The sequence below is a fragment of the Symsagittifera roscoffensis genome, chromosome 3, assembly GCF_963678635.1.
Source record: "Symsagittifera roscoffensis chromosome 3, txSymRosc1.1, whole genome shotgun sequence".
In the NCBI taxonomy this organism is placed as follows: domain Eukaryota; kingdom Metazoa; phylum Xenacoelomorpha; order Acoela; family Convolutidae; genus Symsagittifera; species Symsagittifera roscoffensis.
In genome coordinates, this window is record NC_087064.1 from 78,806,940 (window position 1) to 78,825,201 (window position 18,262).

An 18,262-nucleotide genomic window follows, 5' to 3' on the forward strand; every position below is an offset into this window, starting at 1 on the left:
TTGCGTTTATATTTGTTCCGGATATTTTAGGCTTCTGATGCAATTTCTTAGATTTTTACTGACTAAAACAATTTTTTTGATGTTATTTCATCAATTTTTTTTCTGATTTGATTTCATTCGTAATCATTCATTTTTGTATTGCAAATGGTGCGAAGATCGGCTTCGCCTATGTGTAGATTTTATACTGCTAATATAAAAATTGAGAAGATGCAATATTGTGAGAAAATGTCTAAGTTTACTATTTCTTGTTGTTTTTCGTGTGTCTGTACTACATAAGCAACATGACATTTAAACGATAATTGTTGATCAGTTTTTTCCTTATTAGTTGCACGGGTTTTCATTTTTCACATACTAATAAACAAAACAAACGGATAATTGTGCATTGTATTCGAAGCACTAGATCCTAGAGATATCTCAAGTTTTTTTTTCAAAAAAGTGTGAGCATAATGGTACTTAACAAAAAATAATTTCAGTTTAATTCTTCTTGGGGAAACCAAATTGTTTGCAATAGAAAAGGGATAAGCTCTCGAAGTTCCCATATACCCGTTTAAAAATATTGTAATATTCCCGTGGACTTACTCCATACTGTAAGAGGAAAAATTTGCCTGTAATTATTCTCTTCTGCTTTGGATCCTTCTTTAAGAAGTGGTAAGACTTGGCATTCTGAGACTCCGGGTTTCAATGATTGATTGACAAGAGTGATTGAAAGAGGATTTGTTACTTGTTCTGATAGTTTCAGAAGTTTTTTTACATCATCCGCTCCCGATATTAACTTATTCATTTAACTCAAAAGAGTTTCATCTACTTGCCTTGATGCATTTTGAAAAAACAAAACAATTTATCAAAAGTTCTTTAAGTTGTAGCCAATTTTGGTACGAATCACTTCAAAATTTTAGCAGATCGCTAGAAAGGAAGTAGTGCTGGAATCAACACAGGAATTGAGTATGGGAATAATGCTCTGAAAATCACTTGTCCCACACAATTCATTTTGTAAATTTTATGTTTGATGTGATTTTCCAATTCAACCAAGAAACTAGTTCATTTTTTTTTTCGACAATGTTATGTCTGTTTTGACTTTTGCCCGAAGATTTCTGAAGCTTTTCATTAAATTCATTTTCATTCATCTTTCTTTTGGTATAATTTTTTTCGTTTGGTAATCATATTTTTAATTTTGTTCCTGAAGTTTTAATTTTCACTATGCATTTGAGCTTCCGTTAATTTTGCTGGTAACTTTCGCCAATTTTTTTAGTTACCTCATGAAGCTTCACTTGAGCTGGGTGATTCAAAAAAGAGACATCTCTAAGTGTCTGCTTTTTTTGTTTTCTTCATTCAGGACCACTGGAAAATGATCTCTGTAATTATGATGCTGAAGTTCTTGTAAATCTTAATTAGGAGTTTTTTGGATATGAAAACGATCTAAGCTAATTTTTGAATGATCCATTTTTCTAGTCACTTCCTTACGGCAAATATCTTACGCATTCGAATAATTTTGATTTTCGAGCAATATGTCTATGTTCATGTCACTATATATAACCGGCAGATGTTTTAACGAAAGTGTTTGGCATGCGTGTACAAAAATTTATAGTTGAATGATTTTCACGCAATATGTCACCATTTATGTCACTGCATATGGAGTGTTTGGCGAGTTGAGGCTCAAGTTAATTGTCTAATATTTCAACTAAGCTACTTTTTTTAGTTCTCAGTTTGTTGTTGAGCCAGATGATCTGAAAACGGAACCCTTCGGCATCAATGAGAGCTGCTTCTGACTACTCGAATGGACTTAACTTTCATTTTTTCCTCTGTGTTCTCGTAACTGAATCATTACACATCCACCTTGTGAACGATTTCTTGCCCAATAATTTTTTGTCCTTGTATGAGGACAGCTTCGCCTTCAATTTTGTTACTTAGCCAGGTTTCTATTAATCTAATTGTCAAGGGCCGAGAGAAGGTTCTTAGCTATAAACAAGTGCTTACAAGTTATTGTAGTTCTTATTTAGGAAACGGACATTCTCATTGAGTATTGTTAAAGTTTTGGTATAATAGCGAATAATTTTTTCATTTTTTGGCATCTGAACGCTGCTGCTGCCGAAAAACCGTTTCTTCAAAACTTTTCATAACCTGATAAATATTGTATATCGGTTGTAAGCCACCGTCATACAGCCCCGTTACTTTATAAGTTTTCCATTTTGCAAACGCAAAATATCCACTCATCCTTCGTCTAGACATTGCTATTCGAGAGTCACATTTCGCTAGATTGAAAAAGTTGACTATTGGGCAAGGATAATCTTCGAGTATTCATACAATCTTCAAAGTGGCGCTATTTCGCAGGGATTTCTTCTGGTTTATCATTTTTAATTTCTTGTACTCTTCGAGTAAAACAGACGCAATCTATTCCCTCTACTGAGTAATATATGAGCAATCGATTTAACATTTGAGCTTACATTTTCTTCAATTAATTGCAATGCATTGAAAACTTTTTGGAGTGTAGTGGATTAATCTCAGCGTGCATCTGCTTCTATTACAACTATGCGAATTTTATCATACTGTTGTAGTTCTCAAGCTGTTCAGCTTCGGAAAGAGTTTTCTTTTGAGATCTTCTTTTGAGTACGCAAGGTCATTTTTTCATGATTTCTACTTGTCTATAGTTTCCTGAATCATTGTGTTTTATGAAGGTTTTTCTTTTCTGAGGATACTTGCAATAATCTCTTTCATTGAACTTTGAATTGATGGCTGTTATGTTTCATGTCATAATTTAGTTTTCGTTTTCCTTTTACCGTCTCTGAAACTGTTTAGTTTGAAACTGTTTAATCAGCTCAAAATAAAAATAGTTCTCATTTTGTTGGCACTTTTTGCTGCCCAGTATTGGCAGTTTAATAGCGCGTATTCTCTGCTTTACCAGTGGCTATTGTTTCGTTTCTTCAAGCGCGTGTAACAGTTTTGCGTGGCAGTCGATTTGGGTTCTCGAGAAGTTTGGCCCAGTTATCGCATCGATATATAGATTTTAAGGCGAACAATTGGTTTAATAAAATCACTTGAATTATTTGATAGCTTGATTTTTATCGATTTTATTCTCTTAAAATGCTAACTTTGCAGGATTTTGCAAGCGGTCCGAAGCTCTTTTCTATCTCTGTTAACGTTTTTTTGTTTGACTTTTTTCTGTGACATCTATTTAAAGCTACTTTTCGAATTTTTGAATATTTTTGAAAATTGGTATTTAAGTTGGTAAAAATGATATTTTGTTTATCGAAAAGAAATATTTTCATCAAAAGATTGTTTAGGAGATCTGCTCTACAATTGAGGCTGTTTTTCAGCTTGAATCTTTTTTCTAATGAAAAGAGCCAAAAACGATCTTTTTCTGGGGTTAAGTTTCGAAAAAAAACTTGCACCAGTTTAATCATGGTAAAAATCAAAGCAACGCTTGCTTCTCATTAGTTGTTGAATGTCAACCCAGTTTTAACAATTATACTATCAATTTATGTTTTTTTTTAGTTTCGAAGATTTTGTTTTAGTTTCGAAAAACATTTGAATTCGACTTTGTTGGGAATTTTTATTTGAATCCTTTCTATCGAATTTTGTGGGATTACTTCTAGTCTTTTTTCCAGTTTCAACTCACAAATGTGAGACAAAATTGGCTGTTACAACTCAATGGCCGTAGTCTTTGTTTTTTTTTTCCAATCTGTGTTTCGTGCTAAAGTACTCGATCTAAGCTGCTCAAATACTGGGTTAGGAAGCTCTTGGTTAATTATCGCGGTCTTTAGTGCAAAATGGCTGTTTCAGTTAAACAATCGTCAGATTCCCAAACAAACCAGGCAACATCGCCCAAATTGAGCCAAAAAAGCAATGCAGAGTGCTACCAAGCTCCTAACCAAGGCGAGACTACCGAGTCAACAAAAATGTCTGCTGATATAACCCCAGGTCAGTTTAGTCCTGCCAACCAGCCTCTGCTGCCGATGATTCCGACGGAATCTCAGTCTCAGATCTCGATTACGTGTCTCAGCGAACTGTCCATGTCACACTGGAACCCAGTGCCCAACACTCGCAGGCTGAAGGGAGATCTGCTCTATCTGAAAGTGAAGACGTTGGAGGGGCTGGAAGTGGGAATCACAGCTTGCACGCGAGGCTTCTATCTCAACAGAATCACAGATGCCCACTTTGACTCTACGCCGTCAGATGATCCGAACATGAGTTTAACATTGGTGGAGCTGTTGTCCAAGATTAGCCTGTCTTTCAAGAAGAACTTCCCACTTGCCCAGAAGAAGCGGTGAGAAAGGAATCACATAAAATAATCTTTCAATAAACAATAATTAATATAGACCGGGGGGGCCGTTGCTTGAAAACAATTCAGATAACCTCGAAATCAACTCAGTTGCAAAGCTCAACAGTTAAGGCACATTCGGTCACATTCATTTCCATAGATTTTTCTAAATTTAAAGTTTTTAAAATCGGTATTACCATTACAGGGCGATATAGTCCAATTTTGCGCGAAATACCTATTTGTGTTAATAAAGAGTTCAATTAAACTGTTATCAGTTAAGTTAAGGGTAACCAAATGTAGGTAATATTGTCCGTCTTTTTATTCTGAAGCTCCTAAACTTTTGTAAACTGAGTCGATTCTTTGCGCTTTTTACTTACGCAGCGGCCTTTTTTGTTATTCAGTGTCCGCATTGTTGTTCAAGGTTTCTATAGTTAATTACACAATCAAATGCTTGTTTACACAAGCAAAACTTGTGTTGTAGTGTGATTTATCTTTTTTCCCACTTGTAGTCGCAAATGATGATGATGATGATGATGATTGGCTTTGCCACTCTTTCTTGAACTCAAGAGTGGTAGAAGGCTTACAAAGCCTCACAGAAAAATACAGTCTTCAAGTTGAGACTAAGATGCAATTGAGAGCATAAAGTTTTAATAGTGCGCAGTTTGTGCTAATTTTCTCAAGGTTAATATCCATAAATAACTGTGAGTCATCGGCGTAAAACTGGTAGGCGACATTATTGTCGATGAGATACTCAAGCACAGGATGCAGATAAAGGATGAAAAAATCGGACCAAGCACCTAGCCCTGAGGCACTTCAGTTTTAACCTGAATTTATCGAAAAGGTAACCGTTTGCCATAACTTGTACAAAGCGGTTGGAAAGGTAAGATTCCAAGAACTTTTTGACATTTTTAGCAATGTCAACCTCTTTTTTACAGAATTTCTAACAACAATGAGTGGTTTATCGTATCAAAAGCTGCTGAAAAATCTAACGATACAACCTACAAGTGCTTTCCAGAATCAATTTTGGATTAAATGTAATGTGCGCAAAGAAGAAGACCAGTTTCTCTATAATAACCTTCACGGTATGCCGATTGGAAGTTAGGCCACAAAATTTTTGTTGACAGTTGTTCGCTGAACTGAGCAAGGACCAGCTTTTCTGTAATTTTCGAAATTGCAGATAAGTTTGTAATCAGGCGATAACTTGACGTTGCTTCTGTGTTCATTCTATGTTTGAGGAGCGGTCTAATTACTCTATGTTTGAATACGCTAGGGAATACGTTTGAAACGCAAATATTGCTGCAACAACATGTGTTCATTTTGAAAGCGTTCATTTTGATCAATAACCAGCTATTAAAAACAGCCAATTCTAAGGATATTAACACAGACTATTATATTACAAATAGCATTTCAGCTTCAAGGTATCATGGATCTGTAGCTCAAAGTAGGATCAAAGTTTTACTCATTCAATTTTTTCCAGTAGCGTTATCGGTCATACTTTTGCCTTTGTATGCGAAGTGCAACTTCGCCTCTGTTTATACTGCCAATCAGGAGCGCGCCAAAAAAGTGAGACCCCCCTCCTCTCCCAAAAATATTTCTGGTATCGGAATATTTCCTCCTAAAGTGTCATCCTTTGGTATTATCTTACGACACCCATTTTGGTAGATCACCCGCAAAATTATTTAAAGGCGCATGCTGAGCCAATACAACTTTAATTGAGGAAGAACGAGTGCCAGAATTGGCGCAGAAACTTTTGGCAAATTAGTGTCTTATAGGGAGCTAGGAAAATCAAATTGGTCGAACTAAAAAAAAGACAAAGATTTTTTCCTCGAAAAATCGCACCTATCTAGAAAACTTCATGAGCTTCTCAGTGCTACAGTTCCACTTCTAGAAAAAGCTTTCTAAATCGCATAATTTGGGGCCATATTCTCAAAAGTCATAAAATGCAGTATTATATATGCAGGTGTTTTTTGCACTTGTGTTTTTGAAGCTTTCATTTGCTATATTTAAAAGTCGATGAGCGCAGTGAAGACTCCTATAGGTCGTGAGATTTTTTTTTGGGAAAAACTCTTAAAATGCTCTAATAACTACAGAAGTGCATTCATATTAGGACTAGTTTTAGGTTTTTCGCATTCAGAAATTTAGATGATGATAATAGCTTTCATTGGTGAGTTTTTCATCTGATTTTTAAGAGTTGATGAACTTGTTCAGACTCTTATATAGGTCGTGGTGATTTTTTTTGTTGCTTTCGAAGTTTCAGATCATTTCTTTGTTAAAAGAGTAAAGGGCACGAAAAACGTAATCGACTTCTAATTTCAAAAATGGAATTTAATTAATAGATTTGCCAGCCAAATTAAAATTTTACCTATTGATCGAGTTTTCTCACATTATACTGATTTTATATAAAAAAAATGGTGTCAATCATTAATTGTTCTTAAATTTCAAAAACTTTCAAAAACAGAATATTGGCGTGGCTTGGGGTATTCACATCGAATTAAAATCCCGACCGAACATTGTTTTTGTCCCGACCATTGAAATGGGGTGGAACTCTGTATTCGTGTGTTAGTTTTTTTGTTTGTTTTCCACGCAAAGTCAAGTACCGTCAATAGTCATTGGAGGGGGCCGAGTAATATATCATCTTAGTGTCCTTTTACTTGTGATTCGAACATTTGAATTTTTCTGATTTTAATTGTCAGATTTCCAGATGAATCAAATTTTTTCATTCTGATTCAGTTTTCTTAAGTTGTTTTGGTTTGTCAAAAAATTTCAAATATAAATTGTTCTTGAAATATAGAAACTGCTTTTCCTGATATATGTTCTAGTTCGAAAATTCTTCCAAAGTCATCGGTTTCCTTGTTCTTTTACACTTTTCCAACCTTTGTTGGCACCTTCTATTCCGTCAAATTGCAATGAAACTTGATACGTTAACAAATTGACTAGGCTCTTTTCTTGCCCCTCCCTCAACTTGCGAGTTTTTACTAGTAAAATTTCTGTTCGCGTTGTACAATTTTCATTACACTTGCGAGAGCAAGTGTTTTGTCATCGGAAACTAGATTTGTTCCCCACTCAACAAATTTTTCTTCAAGAACTTCCAGGTGCGTTCCGATTTGGCCTGGAGTTGACACAGTCAGTTTTTTTACCCTAAGGTCTGGGGTTCAACGCCCGCCAGGACCTTGTATCTATCAGTCTGTACAGAGTTGAAAGAAAAATCTAGTTAAATTGAAAGAAAAATCTAGTTAAATTGAATAGTCGGGTTTTCGTTTCTCGGCGGGTTTTTGTTGGAGTGGGCTCAAATGTTGTCTGCTCAAAGATTCTCCGCTTTTTTCCACTTCGAAAATTTCCTCCTTTGCCAATTTTAAATTCATGCCTTGCTCAGCATGTTTGCCGAGAATTCCGGCATGGTAAAAACGAGGCTTATGAACATGTATTGGAGTGGTATTTAATGTTATTTTTCTGAGGCGCTTTGGAAAATTTTTTCCTTTTCTTTGCAATTAATGTTCTTCTCAAAAAACTAGTCTTGAGATTTTAGGAAAATGGGTATAAATGGAAAGATCGCGTACTGTTTTGTTTGCCTGTGTGATCCTTTAGTCTCTCTTTACTATACCCCACTGTCTACAACCTTCGAACAAAACTGTGGGGGCGAATATTTGACCCATTTTTTGGATTTTTTTCTCCCGCAAAGCCTTTATGCCCAAAATTTTTGAAGCAAAAAGCTATGCTTCTCGTAAAAGTCGTATTTTGGATTTGTTTTCCGTGTTTTGGAATTTTTTTGTTTTCTCTCGATTACTAGCCTGCCAATTCTGAGATTGATGGTTTAATCGAAACAACAGGTTGTTGAAAGCCTATATGCATGAGCCTTCAAAAAATTAAAGTTTTAAAACTTTGAGAGATTTTTGGAAACATCTCTCGAAAACTGCCATGCCGATTCTTAGGTAAGTGTTCAATCGAGACACCCGGTTTTGGGAATCTTCTTTGCGTTAGATTTCGGAAATTCAAGTTTTTGAACTTCTGTGCGTTTTCCAAACTTTTTGACTTTTATTACAAACTACCCTATCAAATCTGAGATAAAGGGTTTCATCCAAAGAACCGGTTGTGATAATTTTTCCTGCAGAAGCGGCGACTCCTTTATTGTTTTAAGAAAAATATTGCCCTTGGGTAAAATCCAGTATCCCAAAAGTTTTCACTCTTTTCTTATTTTAGTAGAGAAACAACTAAGATTTTTTGGCAAATGCTAATTTTTGAAAAAGCCCATTTATTCCATATCAGTATACTAAAATCAGGAAATATCAAACAGGTATATCCAGCTTAAACTGGGCACCTAGTTATTTTCTATCATACAAAAATTGTGGTTCCCCTAATTTTTTTTTCTTTTTATTTCTTTAGTTTATTTTTATGTTTTTGTTGTATCGCAAGTGGTGCAAAGTTCCGCTTCGCCTCTGTGTAAAAATTGACAAACGGATTAATTAGGTTTTTTAGGTTCTTGTACTTATCCTTGTACAGTCACTCGTTACACCAAAAAATTATGCTCGTGTGACGTGGGGGAGGGAGGAAAAAGAGCCGGTAGCTATTTTGAACAGATTTGTTCTTCAAATTTTATATCGGTAATTTACGCAGTTAGACATAAAATCACGTAAACCCTTTATAAACATCGAAATTTTAAAATGGGTTAGTGGAAAAGAGCCAAATGAACATACACATGCGATTTCACTTTGTATCAGATCTATTTGAGGGATGTTTATAATTTACTGGGTGGGCTATAATGGGATAGACCAGTTTTTTCTTGATTTCTTGCTTAATTAAAACTGGAGTTATTTTTCATTGACAACGAAAGAAGCAGGCTCTAGAATTGTAAAGCAATATGTTTAGAGTGAGTCGCAATGTTCTCACGCGAGTGCCTACGTCACTTCAACACTGGTCTTGGATCGTGCCTCCCAGTGGCCATGTGGCCGATGGGCTCAAAGCAGAGGACAGCTGGCTCTACAGACTAGGCTACGAGGAACACATTCTGGGACAGACGCGCGACTGGAACGAGGAGATCCAGTCTATCCGAGAGATGAGCGGGAAGACGAAGAGCGAGCGACTTACGAGAGAGCGGGCAATGTACAAGACGTACAGCGACTTCCTCTCGGCTGCTGTTCGGGGTGCAGTGTCCGTGGTGGACGGAAACATGATGCCTATCAACCCGGGCGAGTGCCGCAACACTCACATGTACATCTACAACAACATCTTCTTCTCACTCGGCTTCGACGTCAAGGAGCACTACTTGGAGTTAGGGGGAGATGCGGCTGCTTATGTGGCATGCAACCATGACCTGAAGGGAGTGAGGGCGATTAGCGAGGCGGCGGTGCAGGCGGAGGGAATGGAAGGGGCACTGTACACTCTGGGTACTGCCATTGTGGACTACCGGGGATACAGGGTGGCATGCCAGACAATCATGCCAGGTGAGCAATACTACTCCCTGCAAACAGTTTACAACTCTCATCATACAGAACCTTAAACCTAGATATGATTTTAGTATTGCAAAGACAACCAGAAGAATCTCGTCAGTAAATTTTTTCGTTGGTATTATGTGGGAGTGATTAGTTGCTAATAAGAAATTCTATAGAAAATGTATTTTTTTTTGTTTTTCTCAGTTCAAGTAACAGAATTTGTTATAACTTCTGTTGTTTTTGGTTGTTCGATCCTTAGTATTTATCGCATTCTTTTTGGTGCAGTTAAATTAGTTCAATAGTTTTTGCACATTTTTTATTAAGTTTGTTTTTGGGTTTTTCGACATATGATTTTTTTAATTCTCATTGGATTATTTTTCCTAAAAGTAGCCATTTCATTTTAAAAATAAAGACCCAGCAAGCCTTGTTTCTAATCAGAAATAAATCAACTCAAAATTTTTGGTAATTTTGTTTAAAAGTGATTGACGCATTTTTTGTTTTACTCTGTCAACTTGAGTTGCTGTCTGCTACTTTTCCTGGTTAACTTTTTGTATTCCTTTAGTTTAAAGTGTGTTAAAATTGTAACGAAATAACTTTTTGGTTTTTTAGTTTTTCCGTTGTCTGTTTAAGAAAACGTTCTATTTAATTTCATTTCAATTCTAGATAATTTTGATACGTTTCCGGACTCATTCAATGATTTGTTTTTTTTTGCCTTTTTAGCAAGATTAGTTTAATTGCGTTTTTTAATTGAGATTTTGTTCAACTTTCTTTCTTTGGACTTTAATGTTGATTTTTTGACTGTTTTTCATTTCCCCAAAAAAATTTATTCCGATTTTGTTATTTGTATCTTATTTTCTATTCGTTAGCTTGCAACGTGGAGCTTGCGTTTTATCGGAAGTGATGCGAAAAGCTCAGTTTTGCCTTTATATTGAACGTTGTACCGAGATTATATGCCGTTTTAAAACTTCGTTGGGCTACACAGGACTTGCTCTGGTAAAAAAAAATCGGATAAAACAATCCATTTATATGCAGTTTGGAAGAACGTTTTTTAAACATGGTTTTCGCAGCAACTAAGTCGTTTAAACCAGAGATTGCCGCTAGACGAGCTCCGGTAAAAAAAAATCGGATAAAACGACAACTCAGCATTTACCGTACTTTGAGCTATGTATTATCCTTCACCTTAAATTGACAGCCCAATTTAGGGTTGACAGCATAGACTGTGAGATCCTTGTTAGGCAGGCTTTTTGAGATGCCACCTGACAGGCTGATGCCTTTCTCCCAAGCCGAATTGAATTTTAAACATACATAGAATGTGGAAGCCGAATTAGATTGTAAACATACATAGAATGTATGGTTTTAAGTTTTGGCTTGAAAATAAAATTATTATTATTTTGCAGGGTTTCCAGATCGCCGTGTTGATGAGAATAATTTTGATATTTCGTTAACATATCACCTTGGTGGCATTTAGTTCTCTTCATTGAATCAGTTGGTATCTTTTTCTCCCAACAGAATTCGACCGTGTGAAATGTGGATTTTTGTTGCAGGTGTTTTGGACAAGGAGCAAGAAGAAAGTGTTGTGCATGGGTCGATTGATTTTGGTAAAAAGATAGTCTCACACGAGGCATATGGACCGAAGCTAGAGAAGATAGCCCACGAACTCAAGTCCAGGCCTCACATCATGTGTGGTGAAGCAGAAGCTAATGATGATGCATCAGGCCAAGGGGAAGGGGGAGCAAAGGAGCACCTGGTGCATGTGTCCACGGAGTGCAAAGGCATCATTGGCAATGACGGCAGACACTATTTGCTGGACTTACTGCGTCTCTTTCCACCGGACGTTAACTTCATGCCGGACTTGGAGGACGGAGAGGAACTAGATGAGTCGGTGAAACAGAAGGGCTTCCCGCGCAAACACCCACACAAACTGCCGCAGCTGAGGTCAGAGCTAGTGGAGGCATTTGTGGACAGTCGCTACTTGGCATTTGTGAGTCATGCCACCTCCATGGTGCTCAAACAGAAGAACAACAGCAGCACTTGCCACACAAACTCCCCCTCAGCCCCAATCACAGGAGACAACACAGGTCAGTGCGCACACGTCTTTTATTAGACCCTAATTGTTGTGGGAAGTTGAAGGCGGTGTGGCTTCTCATTGTTTGACTCGTCATTAGGTGTATCTTCATTTCTACAATTGCACGGAGAGATTAAGCGAGTTGAAGTTAGTGTTGAGTCTTTATGTGCATCCTTTCTGTTTATGTAGAAGGGTATTAGTTTGTGTTGTGTAGACTCCTGTGATAACAAGAAGAGTGAGAGTGAGAATAGCGGGGAGGGGAAAGTTGACGTGAGCGACGAAGTGGACATGGTGAGCTGTGAACAGTTGAGTGACCTCGAGAGACACGCACACTCTTTGTCCAACAGCAGCAACATCAGGGAGGGAACCACAAAGTCTACTCTTGCAGAACTGGTGAAGAATATTGAGAGCAGTAGCAGTGCTGCTGTCGAAACAAAGGGGACAGAAGAGGGAAAGGAAGGGGAAGGGGACAGGGTGCTGTTGAATGAGAGCCAGAGGGAGATTGTGCGGCTGTCGGCCGAGGTGGCTGGATCCCTCAGTCCAGACAAATTCGACATCTCCTTCAACCTTGATGCATTCTCCCCAAACGTAACTTCTAATTTCTTCTACTACCATCACCCTGTCTATCTTTTTCTTAGTGGACTTTTTCAACATCAAACTGGAATTTAATGTGCTCAGAGTTACAGAGCTATCGTTAATTGAAAAAAATAAATCAGCAAACAGCAAAGGAAATACAATTTTCCTGAATTCACAGAAGTTTTTGGAAACCAAAATGAAAACAATCGACATACCTGATAAGATTTACTGACCTCATTGAGTGGGAAAAACCCTTCGTCTTTGCTCCGAACACTCTCGAAGGTTGGACGAGAACTAAGGATTAGGTTCCCCGTTTTTTACCTTTGCGATTACACTTGTTTCAACTTGCTTCCGAAAAAACTCGAAATTATTCAACCATCCAGCACTCCATGCTTGAGACAACAAAGGATTGTGGTCGAATCCGGCCGGGACCTGTTGTTTCTGCAAACTGGAAATTTTTAGCTTTCTCGGACTGTTGTTGATGTTTGGCGGCTGAGTTCCGGTAGCACACTCTTTTTGAAGGTTCAGCTTTCTTAATTTCCTAATTTTTTTTGAAAATTTTTCAATGAATTTTTTGAAGTAGTAGAACATGGTGAAGACTCTTTTATAGGTCGTGGTGATTTTTTTTCAGGAAAAATCTTGAAAAATATTCACTCTTAAATTTGATTTTTCGCTTTTTGACTCATATTTGTTTTTAAGCTCAGTGCATTTGCTTTCTGAAAAGGAAGGCAAACTCCACTATCGAACAGCAAACGCGTGAAGGTCACTAAAAACGTGATTGACATCTAATTTTGAAAGTGGATAGTATTTTTCAGATTCTCCAGCGGAATAAAAAAATATTGTTGTGATCCAGTTTTCTCAAATTCAGTCAATTTTATCGAACTGTTTGATGTCAATGCTTGGAATTTTTTCTGATTGTTCGCTCAGTGGGTTGATGTGCACGTAGTTTTGACTCATATGATTTTTTCGTGTAAACAAGTTGTTCAACAAGATCATTGAATCATTTTCATCAAAGATGCGTGTGTCAGACATATTATGAAATTTCTCCGATATACCTATTTTGAGCTTGTCTGCATTTCAAATACTCCTTCTATTCAATATTAGTTTTTTTTGTTGGTTTAAATATTACTCCGGATCGGTATATTTTCCGTTATTCGTTTTTCTTAGTTTGTTCGTTTACTCGGCTTACATGTTTTCAGTTTTTAACTCATGTGCTTAGCGGCGTCGTTGGATGAGCGAAACAAGTTCCCAATGCGCGTAAGCCTTTTGATGGACGAATGAAAAATTTTCAAAAAAAAAATAGGTTTTAAAAGTTTTTTTTGCTCAACGGATGTCTGCTCAAAAGTTGCCGGTTTTGTTACCGCTTCATAAGATGTTTCCGTGCCTTGTTTTTTTTCAATTGTCTTGTTTTTGGTAAAAATTGAACTTTTTCTAAAATGAATTCAGTCAAAGATAAATTATTAATCATTTTATCCACGAGGGATAGGACCAACATACGAGCTGTACAGCTCATCACGGCGAACCGCTGTTGTGCCCCTGCTTAAAATTTTTGTTGATCTAGATTTATCGACATTTTCAAAACTTTTTTTTACTCAGGGGCTTCCGTCTTCATTTCTGTCTGCTAATTTGTCATGATACGTTTGTGGTTGCCGAATTTTTTCGCTCATCTTTTTCTACCAATTTTGAATAACTCAAGGAAAGCTCGTTGGGGGCAAGCTTGGTATTATATTAAAGCTGTATTCGTCCTACTTTGGATTCTAAAATTGGTTCAGAAAGTCTCTCAGTGTCAAAAAAATGGTCTGAGAGTATTAAGAGTGATGATCGTAGTGAAGCTTCTTATATAGGTCTTGGTGAGTTTTTGCTGTTTTTTCAGGAAAAAGTCTAAATATGTCTTAATAACTACAGATGTGCTTTCATACATATTGATATTAAAAGGAAAGCAACTTACGCTCTGAGGGTGCGAAAAAAAATGGAATGACTTAAGTTTCGGAATTGGAATGAAGTATTTCCCAGCGGAATGAACCCAACTTTGTTTAAGTGGGCTAGTTGAATGAAAAGGCTTCAAAATGTTCAAAACAAAAGTTATTGGTGGCTAGTGTTTGATGACATGAAGTGTCTCAATACACTGTTGTATAGACATTTGACTCTGAATTTGGAGGTTTGGGCATTTTTCATAGCCTATATAAATTTGTATTTTATTGCGTTGTTTCTCTTTTTTGCCTTCGAAACTTTTTGGCTATGGCGTCTTGTCGTTTGTGCAGATTCGTCTCTGTGTAAATAAGATTGTATTGTACTAATCGCGAAAAAGCAAATCTGGAATGTAGTAATATATGAATGAGTAAATGTGTTAGGTGTCCTCTCGAATTCCGCAGCATTTTCGGAGGAGATTGGAGGAAGAGAGGGTGGTTATCAAGGACGCGTGCAAGTTTCTACTCAACTTCATGATTCCCTCCTTCGTCAAGGATTGCATGCAGGACATATCCAAGTCAGTCTACTTCTCTACTCTACGGTTCTAATGACCATATCCTTGTGCTGCCTCCCCACTTTATTACAAAGCGAAGCTTTCTGTGACATTACGGTATTCACTTTTTTCCTACTTAAGTCGCAAACTAAAATTGCTCATTATTAGGTGGCTCCTTCGAATTTTTATATCTGATAACTTTTCCTCAATAGCAGCATATTTTTGTATCTGGTTTATTGGTGGCTACTTCGTGTTTGATAAAAAAAAACAGGTATTATGAAAATATATGGGATTTTTTTTTATTACACTAACGAATAGTGAGCGTAGTGTATTAATATGACTCTACTTTTTTTTCAAGCCAACTCGCAAATAAAATAGCTTTTTAATAATCACGATCTGTAGCTTCTCACAGCATCTGTTTTCTGCTTTATTTGTGGATTGTGTTCGCCGATCTGTAACCGACCGTAGCACATTTGGAAGAACGTGAGACTCCTAATCTACATGTCGGATGTTCAAAGACACCTAAAGTCAAGTTTTGTTCATATTTTGTGGCATTTTTTGCTGCATTACATTGGTAATTTTGTAGCATACATAGCTGCATCATTTGTTGCCATTGTTAGCTAACTTTCAAGAGACCAAAGCACATATGAAAAAATGTGAGAATCCAAAGCTCGAGGTCGCAGGCTCGAATCCGACATATCGCAAAATTTTTACTATTTCGAGGTTTTCAAGTAATGGGAGGAGTCCCAGTGTCATCTGCCTTCTTAAGGTGGGACCGCCTGAGGCAAAAAAATGCGAAGCGATCAGTCTAGTGTATTATTACGAGCCCCCTTTTTTTCTAACCAAACTCGCAAATAAAAGTGTTCATTAAAAGTGTTCACGTATTTGGAAATTTGACTGTAGCTTTCGAAATTCTATAGCATCTGTTCTGTGCTTTATTTGTTTCTAGTGTTTGTTGCATATTAAGATTCCGTGGCTGAGTGGTTAGCGTATTAGCCTCTTAATCTCTAGGTCACAGGTTCGAATCTCAGAGGTAGGCGATTATTTAATAATTTGAGGCTTATTTATAATTTTTTTTATTGCATTGTATAGAGCTGCTTTTTGTCGTGTTCTCCTGAGATTTCTTGAGATTTTTTCCCGAGGATAGATGTTTTGCCTTAGACTTTCGAAAGTTTCAGTGGTGCGAACTTCTGTCCAATTTTTTTGGATTTTTATTCCTTTTCTCGAAAACCATGATTAATCTGAGATTTAAATTTCAATCGAAAGAGAGTGTTCTGGGAATCTCCCCTGCTTACACTGCTACACCCTTTTTTGGTAAAGATGATATTGGTCCTAGAAAATGTCAAAATTCTTGAAGTTTTTTATGGAATTTTTTTATTTCTTCTGGAAAACTACTCAGCAAAACCTGAAAACCTGAGGTTTTGTGTTCATCAAATAAACAGATTTTATAAATATTTGCTGCACAACGTGTATCGTCCAAAGTTTTTGATAAAAAAAGTCATCGCCTTAAAAAAATTACTCTTGAAATTTTGCTCGTTTTTTAGAAACTCTTTCTTGAAATATGAGACCCTGCGAAATATGAGATAAAAGGTTTTTATCGGAAAAACTGAGTAGGATTTTTCTAATGCTTAAGTAGATACGCTCTAGTTTTTTAGACCGTTTTTCGGTGCATTCTATCGAAAATTACAACACCAAATCTGAGATGAAGGGATCAATCGAAAGAACAGGTGCTTGGAAATTTTTGTGCATACGGCTTTCTCTAAGATTTCAATGTGAAGCAAAGTTGAATTTAAGAAAATTTTATTCCTTCGAGCAAGAGTAATAAGGGACGTAAAAGCTCTCTTTTTGCTTCTCCACAGCAGAAAAACATAATTAAAAAAAATAACTCAAACTTGAAAAAAGATTTTGTTTTTTTTTTCGTGTCGTTTATTCGGCACAGTAGTTTTCGAACGAATAAAATTTTCTTAAATTCAAATGCCGAATAAATGACACGAAAAAAAAAACGAAATCTTTTTTCAATTTTGAGTAATTTTTTTTAATTCTGTTTTTCTGCTGTGGAGAAGCAAAAAGAGCTTAATCTCCTTTTACGTCCCTTATTACTCTTGCCATGAGCAACTGTCGCGTGTAATAATTCCATCGAATTACGTACTAGGTTTTCAGCTGAGTCTAGATTTTCAGACAAAGCTGACACATCAATTGGTCCTGTTTTACAAAAGCAAGCTTGTGAAAGGATAATTATTAGGTCAGTACTCTTTTTTTTACCAACGTTAGCTGCACCAACGTTAGTTCCTGATGTGATTTCAAAATTTGTTCATGCTCAATTTTGATTTTTCGCGGTTTGACTTGTGATTTCTTTTTAAGTTCAGTGCATTTCCATTGTTAAAAGGAAAGCAAAATCTTTATCGAACAGCAAAAATGTAAAGGTCACGAAAAATGTGATGGACTTCTAATTTCGAAAATGGAAATTAATTATCAGATATCCCAGTGAAATAAAGTTTTGCCTATTGATCTAGTTTTCGCAAATTGGATTAATTTTAACAAAAAAGTGTCTATCATAAATTGTTCTTGAAATTCAAAGAGCTTTAAGGCTATCTATTTTTTCTTCGAAATTCAAAAGTTCTTCAGGAAGATTTTTGAAAAAAAAACAAGTCAGTTTTTGTTTCAGTTTCATTGCGTTCATTACTCTTTTCGTGCGTGAGACTCAAACTTGCTAGGTCGCAGATTCGAATCCGACACGTAGCCGAGTTTTTGCTAATTTGAGGCCTATTTCTACTTTTCCTAGTTCACATGATAGAGCTAATTTTTGGTCGTGTTCTTGTTTTTGTACTGCTTCGCCTCTGTGTTAAAATGACGATTTGAGGTGAAGTTGCTCGAAAGTAATTAGGCTCAAAGTGTCTAGGAATTTAACACATAACACTTAAAATTTGATTTTTTTAAATGTTTTTTGTTAAATAAGATTTCTTTTTTTTTAGGATCAAGAGTATTAGAATCGGTTAATATACTCTTCCCCGTGAGCAACCTCATTCACAATACTCATTTCCGGGATGCCTCGGTCGAAAGATTGGAGCCATAGACATATTTTGAGAATGTCTGCATTTGAAATACCTATTCTATTCCAACAATGCGAGCTTTTTTTATCATACAAGTTCACATTTTTCCAATCTAACTCGGAAAAAAGTATTCATTTTGACCAACTAAATAGCACTTAGCCCACATGCGAGTACTTGAGAGTCTTAATCTCCAGGTTGGGGGATGGATTCTGGCTCATGGTGAAAGTTTAATTTTCAAAATTTAATTTTGCATTTTCTTTGCTTTTTCTAGTTTTTTCATTGTTTTTTGATTTCCGGATCATTTTTTGTGGGCTAGCTTGCCAAGCCATGTTTGTTATGAATCGCAAGTGGCGCGAAGAGTCGCTTCGCCTCTATCTGCAATCGTGTGATTACAAAAGTGTATGTACTTATTTTTTCAAATTGCTTCGC

The 18,262-nt window shown here is 36.5% G+C and overlaps 1 protein-coding gene across 1 annotated transcript in view; it reads left to right on the plus strand.

Annotated features, from left to right (window-relative positions):
• LOC134842886 (clustered mitochondria protein homolog) overlaps positions 1–18,262 on the plus strand; it is a 62,614-nt gene that overhangs the window by 13,465 nt on the left and 30,887 nt on the right. Inside the window, exons 5-9 of the mRNA XM_063859394.1 lie at positions 3,778–4,261; positions 9,119–9,693; positions 11,226–11,759; positions 11,961–12,334; positions 14,674–14,807. Coding sequence (XP_063715464.1) covers positions 3,778–4,261; positions 9,119–9,693; positions 11,226–11,759; positions 11,961–12,334; positions 14,674–14,807 — 2,101 coding nt within the window. The remainder of the gene's footprint in view (positions 1–3,777; positions 4,262–9,118; positions 9,694–11,225; positions 11,760–11,960; positions 12,335–14,673; positions 14,808–18,262) is intronic.